The sequence below is a fragment of the Hemicordylus capensis genome, chromosome 5 (genome assembly GCF_027244095.1).
Source record: "Hemicordylus capensis ecotype Gifberg chromosome 5, rHemCap1.1.pri, whole genome shotgun sequence".
NCBI lineage: Eukaryota > Metazoa > Chordata > Lepidosauria > Squamata > Cordylidae > Hemicordylus > Hemicordylus capensis.
In genome coordinates this window covers 209,873,753-209,881,575 of record NC_069661.1, presented here as the reverse complement: position 1 = coordinate 209,881,575, position 7,823 = coordinate 209,873,753, and the positions used below count along the sequence as shown (strand labels likewise).

Sequence of the window (7,823 nt, the reverse complement as noted above, 5' to 3'; positions counted from 1 at the left end):
TAAATAAATAAATAAATAAATGTGTGTGTGTGTGTGTGTGTGTATATATATATATATATATATATATATATATATATATATATATATATATATATATATATATTTGCTTATACCTTAGCAGTGGCCAGAATAGAACTGACATATCATTGGAAAGATCCAATATTGCCCCCCATAGATCAATGCTAGATATGCCTGTGGAATACTGTACTGGTGGGCAAATTACTACTACAGCTAGTAGCTGTTGCAATTAACAAAACCTTGAATTTCCACCTCAGATTGTTGTTTTATCCTCTAATATTGTACACCAACATCCATCCAGATATCATTCATGGTTTTAGGAGACATTTTACATTTTCGGAGGCTGTTCTCCCTTTTTTCTGATTGTCTTACATCTGATAGATATCCCTTGTAATGTTAACACTTTACTTCATTATGTTTTGGTTGTGAAATTGCTTTGATCTACCCCGCCCTTTCTTTGAAAAGAAATGTAAAACTGATTAATAAAAGTTAAATTTAAAAAGAAATCAGGAGTGGGCTTTTAACGTCAGCCTCATCACTTTTATGAAACTGCATTCTACTGACAGACCACTAGCCCATCCAGCTTACTATGTTCTATACTGTCAATGGCTCCCCAGGGTTTCAGGTAGGGGTCTTTCCCAGCCCTATGTCAAGATGCCAAGGATTGAACCTGCGATTTTCTACATGCAAAAGGACATGTTTTATCACTGCAATATAACAACAGAAACACTACCAGTATGAAAACTAAATGTAAGCAGTTTGCAAAGTCCTCAAGGAGTTCTGGGAAAGTATGCCTGTAAATTTGATGCAGGCAGTACTCTTACCTGGAGTAAGGTGCAGTAAAGCAATGAGGATTACCCCCTACAAAAATTAAGACAAAAAATAGAGGTTGAAAGTGTAATGGCAAAATACTACACATTATATTGTTTGTAAATAAGATACTTGGGACCCATTAATTTGCTCATGAGATACTTTAGCTATCGTTGGAAATATTAAATTCAGAAGACAGTCCAAGTAATCCTGATTGCTAGAAAGTGGGCACAAAGTGTACCTCAACAGCAACCAGTACAGAATTGGCTAACCCACCCACTGCCATCATTGCAGGCATTGTGGAGAATTCTCCCTATACATGTTCAGACCAGCTTTGGTTAGTGGGAGGAATCTCCAGTGGCAAAACCAGAGACTTTTGCAGAATGCAAACTGCATGTACTAATATTAAACGAAATATTAAGCACAATTTTGTAAGGATTCATACCTACACAAATAACTAGTATTAGCCCTAGCCAGTAAAAGCTATTCAGGAGGTAACTGGGAATTGCCTACATTTCCGTTCTTCAAGGTGCAGAATCAGAAGCCTGCATTCTATTTAAGTTCCATAAAGAAAATCTTACCTTCCTGCTATCTTCAATTTACATATGGAATTCCCAATGGCAGGTTGAAAATCTACACTTTTCAAAAGTATTCAGAATTTGTATATCATCACCTACTGAATGCATTACCATCTGCCAGGAGGAATCTTTAGCCTTTGAACAGGAGAACTGAGGGAACATTAATGCATCCTTTTTAAAATTACAATTTTGGATGCACTACAGTCAGAGGACAAATGTACATCTTCAATTTAGGACTATAAATAGGCGCATATGGGAAAACCCAGATTTTGTGAAACAAGGCTACTGTAAAATCATGTTTATTGCCTGCAACTCATAGTAAAAGGTAGTCCTTTAAGGTGTGCATCAAATGCATCTGTAATCTGAAGATTATTCTTGGAAATAATTCAGCTTTTTATTAAATATGTTTACCAGCACAAGCGCATTTATTTTAGATGCAAACTCACTTTTTCAATAAATATAGGTTTCAAGCATTAGTTGTGTTATTTTAGACATATACATGTGTACTGGCAATAGATTCTACTGAACATCCTTCCAGTCTGCATAGTAGTTGCAAAACAAAAACGAATGGATTTGCTCCAATTTATTAGCAAGAGCTGGAGCAGATGCTATTGCAACAAACTGCAAATTGTATCTTGAATGTAACTGCTCATTTGAGCAGCTTACTCATACATGCAGTATAATGTGCAAAAGGAGGAGCCTCCCAGAAGACAGCTACTTCTGGCAAAGGAGCAAGCTGCAATAACACCAGTGTTTTGCTTGAAGACTGCAAGGCACAAGAGTGTGACTGTGCTGGATAAAATGCTTTGCAATAAAGAAAACATATTTCTAAGGTCCAATCTATCTACTAATTTTATAGGCTGCTGCTTATGCAGCAGCTTTAATGTAATTTTACTTAGAAAAACATACCATATACAGATTAAGGGCCCAAAGTGCTTGACACAGACACTTAGTATTCCCTATAACAGTTCTGCAAGAGTAACAAGTATTACTGGGGCAGAGGCTGAGTGACAGCAGCTGGCTTAAGGCTATTCAGTGAACATATGGTTGAACTCAGATCTGAACTAGAGTTTGGGCTCATAGGTTATGCAAAAAACACCTGATTTTTAAATGTGAAGTCCCCCTCTACCCCCCGCCCCCACTAAAGGCAGAAGAGTAATCTCTTCACTGGGTCAGCCTACATGAATTTTAATCCGATTAATCTTCACTGTATCTACTTATTTTCAACTTAGAGCAATGTTAAAAGATACAGAGCCAAGACGTGTAACAATAACCCAAGCTTTATTTTCCCCCTGAGTATCTGTTACAGTTCAAAATTCTGTGAATTTTATCTGTGCTGGCCATATTTAGACACAACAATCCTTTAGCTCTCACATGTTTTGTCTCTACTATTTCCACAGTATTACGTAATGGAAAGCAAAAGTAGAAAGTCAGGGTAAGATGGCAAGTACTGAGGCCATGTTTCCTCTACCATACAACCCACCACCCCACCCCATGAAAGCCTTAATGTCAGTGCAGCTTACCCAGACATGATTCTAGAGAGCACCCCAGAAAAAAATCCAAAAAAATCACTTGTTTCCATGAATCCTGGACTGGTTTTCAAATGATCTGAACTCTGCAAGGTAAATGGAATATCAAGGGAGATAAAGATAAAGGAGACAATGCTATTCATTGACTAGGAGCTCTACTGAAGCATCCCTTCAAGTACTCAAACGCAAGATGTTTACCTTCTGCAAGAAACAAGTGTATGTCAACATGCATTTGTTAAAAATGTTGGATATTCATAAATTAGGATATTTCTGCTTTACTTCCAAGCACAACTCTAGAAACATGCTTGGAGATCCATGTACATTCTAAAATAGCTTTTTAGATCTCCTTTGATTAAAAACTTACACTGCAAGGGGTTCACTATTAATTGGACTGAAACTGCAGTGGCTTTGATCCCTTGATGCCACAGACGAACAATGGGCACCAAGTCAGATATGATATGAAAAAAACCTTGTTTAATCCCTGTACCCTTTAACTGCCTTGCGATGCCAATTGTACTACCTTATTATCTATAGCCAAGGACAAACACTGAATTTCTACAGTAAAACCAGTAGAAATTAATGCACTTGCTTTTAAACTATATTAACTTTCATCATCATGTGTTTTAAATACATGCACACAGGTCCCCACAATGTCCAGAAATCAAAGTGATTTGATTATTGGAGATATACTACAAGACACCAGCTTAAACTTAATCAGTCTGTTTGGTGCACATAAGACCTAACCTGTACATCTAAACTATACAGCAATCTGCTTTGTAAGGTCTGAGCTTAAAATCTTAGAAAGGCATTACCAAAAAACAGGGTAATGTTGAGAAATTTTAAAAAAAGAACAAAAAAGCAGGATGAGCTGTAGCACAGAAAGGATAATGTTAATGGTAGGGTAGGGGTGTGGTAACAAGAGAGCATCTCACAGAGTAGGCTATCAGCATCTCAAAAGGTACAAAAAACCTTGATACAAAACCAAAGGAGCACTCACAAAAGGCTGTCATCAAGTTTTCTGTTTTATTTAAGATTTTTAGTTTTAATTCTGAAGAAAGAGGTACATTTCCTTGTTTTTAGTTTTAGCGTCAGGTTATAACCATGTTTAATTTTATCTGTTTCTTTTTTCCTGTCTTTCAATACTGCACAAACGTCCAGAAACTACAAGGTTAGGTAAAAGCTGCAGGCAGAGGTCGTCAAAGGTTGCGCTCCTGATGGTGATCATGTGGCCCCAATGCAGTGCTATCCCAGAGTGCCTTAATCAGGTGAATTTTTTTAAAAAAGAAAGAGAGACTGACAAGGAGACAGAAAGACTGAAGTAAATATCACTCGTGTTTCAGCTGCTTATAATTATATCATGTATATGCTAGGTATTAAATCTGTGAATATTTTTAAAACATTAAGTTTACTTGAATCTAAAGCCAAAATAAATAAAAAAATCTCTCCCCCCCCGCCCCCCCGTTAAACCACCTCTTGGCAACATGTCAGTTATTTCTACAGGCAAATTGTCCTTCAACCCACTTCATAACAAATCTCTGACAATACTGTCCCACTCGTCCAAACAAAAAGAAAAAAGCCATTTCCCTGCATATTGACACACAGAATGCAAAACAAATACTAGGCTGCTGCTTCTTCCCATATCTTGAATCTCTTGTTTAGATTAAACTGCTTTAATATCTCTGCATTTGATTTTGAATTTTATATTATTATTTTTCCTACGGTAGACTTGACATTTTCTGCTAGGCTAAAATAATTATGTGCAAAAGATTTATGAAAGTAATATTCTCTTTTTATGCACCAAGGCTGTACTTTGATTCATCTCTCTCTCTTTTTTTTTTCTTAGTGTGTTTAAAGAAATAGTTTTTAGCAGTGTATTTCAAACACTGACTCAGCAGAAACTTAACAAAAAAGATATGGTTATGACCCTGTGATTGCATTGCATTTGGGGGCTTAGTGGGGAAGAGGTCTGATCAGGAACTGAATTCTTCAGAAAGAAAGATATGGAGGGGGGCCATGGTTGGGTGTAGGGAGTCTGGGTGGGGCAATTCCTGCATTTCTAATGTTTGTAACTCTTTTCCTAATGACGATCCAGCGCTGAGCTCTGTAGTAGATCTGTGGGTGTTTTACTGGGGGGTCTGAAAGCTGTCTGAAAACCTGGGGGTGGAGAGTGGAAACTGCTGGGGTTTGAAGGAGGTGAATAGGGATTCCAACTCGCTCTTTGCAGAGTAATCTGTGTACTGAAGGGGTTACTGTGGGGGGTCTGTGTCGGGGCAGCACTGGGGCCATCCATCTCTGTGAGAGCCTGAAGAGATTTTAGCCAATGTGGTGGATTGTCGTCTTGAAGGGAGTCTAAACTGTTTCCAGCGGAGGCTGGGATACCTAGGAAGAAAAGAAAACACAGGAGGAGAAAGGGGTTAAGTCAGAGCGAGCAACAGCTTCAAATGTGAAGAAGGTCAGCTTAAACTTAACCAATGGCATGAAAACATTAGTTTGTACAAAGCCTGTTAAAACAGTTTTCAACATAGGAAGAGTTTTCCAAGCGGGATTTTCCCCTTGGAATGATTTTCCACAATTGTCAAGCCATTAATCCATAAAAGATTCATTCACAAATCCAGCTCTACCAAATACCATGTGCTTTTTCTGCCTTCCAAACCATGCTTTTAGCCTTTACAAGGGAAACACAAATAGCCTTATAAGAGAGAGCTTTATAAACAAGTGGAGTATGTCCCTTTATAACAAAAAGAAGTCCAGTTAATATGTTTCAGTGCTTCAGGAACTGTGTTGCATACACTGGCATGCCCCTAGACCACATGGGAACCTATTTAAGCCTAAAGATATCCTGGGAAAGATGCTGGGCATGCAACAGAAAAGAGCTGTGGAGGACAAATGTTCCAAAGGATGTTTGGGCCTCTTGCAAATTTGGAGGATGGAAGCTGGAAGAGACCACCGCATACAGAGTCACTTTTCTTAAAAAGGTATTAATTTGTGCCAAATACCCACTTGATAGTTGCCAGTGGAGCGGAACGAGTGAGAAATGGTTACCTGTGATGATTGCGGGGTCCATCCAGCTGCCAGGGTTGTCCCAATTCAGGCTGTCGGTGGTGGCAGTGTTGGACGTTGGTACACTGTGGTTGGCGTTGGAGGGGGAAGTAGCATTGGGCAGCCCACCAAAGTTGATGTTAATGTTCGGTAGAAGTGCCCTTAGCCCGTCCTGCCATTCCTTCATATTTAAACTCTCTACAGAACTGTTGTTGTCTGGGAGATTTATCAACAAAAAAGAAAAAAGAAAATGAAAGATAGAAAATAAAAAGCTGAAGTTAGAAACAGATGCTGTTTTTAGTGAAAGATGGTGGTTCTTTAAGCATTTAATACCGATTCTCTATCAAGAGAATGGGACAATGATGATAAATCAAGATGAAGCTTGAACGTTGACTTGTCAGAGTGTTGTGTCTCAAGCATGTAGGAGAAAAACCTAACTTTCCCATTAAAATTAGGGTAGAAATCTTAATGGTAAGAACACAGTGACTCTTCCGTTACTAACTAGAAAAAAGAATCACTACATTCTGAAAGGTCCCTTGTCCAATGACACATTATTTAGCATACTGGAAGGCAGAAGATTTAACAACTTCCACTCAAAATGAAGAAGATGCAAGAGAATGCTATATAACCTGAACAGGATTAGAGAGTTGTGAAAACCGTACACATTCCCTCTGCCAAAACAGAAGCAAAGGCAGCAAATGTTGACTGAAAGTAGGAAGAACTTGTTTTAGCATAGTGTGTGCAGAAAAGGAGAAAGTGCCTATAAGACAATCTGTACTAAGTGAAGGACACCACACTTAAAACTATCATGCTCAGCAACTCAGTTACTAGTTTCAGGAAGAGAACTGGCTAGCTACCAATATTCAATGGCTATTTTCAGGAACAGTGGTATGGCTTGATTTTAATCCTAGATGAACTTCACTGACACACAATTAACTAGTGAAATTAGTCACCACAAGGTACAGTGACAGTTATAAGGGTACATGACATTTAAAAATAATCATTCAAAGCTATGGAGGAGAGGCCTATCAATAGCTGTCAGTACTGACAGCTAAATGAAATATCCTGTTTAGAAACTGTATATATAGCTCCGAGTACCAAATCTTAGATGTGCACATGTGCACACACATGCATACACGCAGCGAGTGTCACCACCTTCACACCTGCTTCTGAGTTTCCAGAGGCATCTAATCAGAACTACTGACAAAGAATGTTGGACTAAATGAATCCCAGGCACTAAATGTTATTTTGTCCCTCAAAAATCTGTTTTTAAAAAATGATCACCTATTTTGGCCAAGTTCTCTGGATGGCTTAAACAAAAAAGTTCAACTGTTGAATGGACCTGATGCATGTGTTACTACAGAATGGCTGCACTCTCAGCAAGGAAAAAACCTTTGGTTTTACAGCAAGCAATGATGCTTTTACTTCCATTTTATTTTATCCTATACAGAGGACTTAAGGCAATATGCTGTTCTTTTCTTTTTTAAAAATATGGTTTTGTTTCACTGAGGCAGATGTGTGACTACATTTAAACAATTTTATTTGACTGAGATGAACCAGTCTGATTCAGCAAGTCAGTTCTTAGAATATTTAACAGATCAATTTTAGACAGTGCCCTTCACAACGCTTCAAAGTACTGACCACAACAAGCCAAATGAATATAGTGTGGCTGTTACAATGCAGAGACCTGACTTTATAACTGACTGTGCTCAAAATGGATTGAACAGGATTTCTGCCTACTTGCCTGTGTCCAATCCACACAAAAGCAACTGCTTTAAAAAAAAAAACACAGGAGATTTACGATAAAATATTAGCATGTGCTATTTAGAAGGGAATTTTTAAAAATGCT

General features: G+C 38.1%; 1 protein-coding gene across 8 annotated transcripts in view; it reads right to left on the bottom strand.

Annotated features, from left to right (window-relative positions):
* Nucleotides 1–4,757: 4,757 nt before the first annotated feature.
* The window catches only part of CNOT4 (CCR4-NOT transcription complex subunit 4), a 107,435-nt gene continuing 104,369 nt past the window's right edge, over nt 4,758–7,823 (bottom strand). For 5 of the 8 annotated variants that reach the window (XM_053256655.1, XM_053256658.1, XM_053256657.1 and 2 more), the window contains 2 exons: nt 5,978–6,190; nt 4,758–5,314 (listed from right to left, as the gene is read on the bottom strand). In XM_053256655.1, coding sequence (XP_053112630.1) covers nt 5,013–5,314; nt 5,978–6,190 — 515 coding nt within the window. In that variant the 3' untranslated portion in view covers nt 4,758–5,012. The remainder of the gene's footprint in view (nt 5,315–5,977; nt 6,191–7,823) is intronic. The other 3 variants (XM_053256660.1, XM_053256661.1, XM_053256663.1) reach the window with 1 other exon arrangement.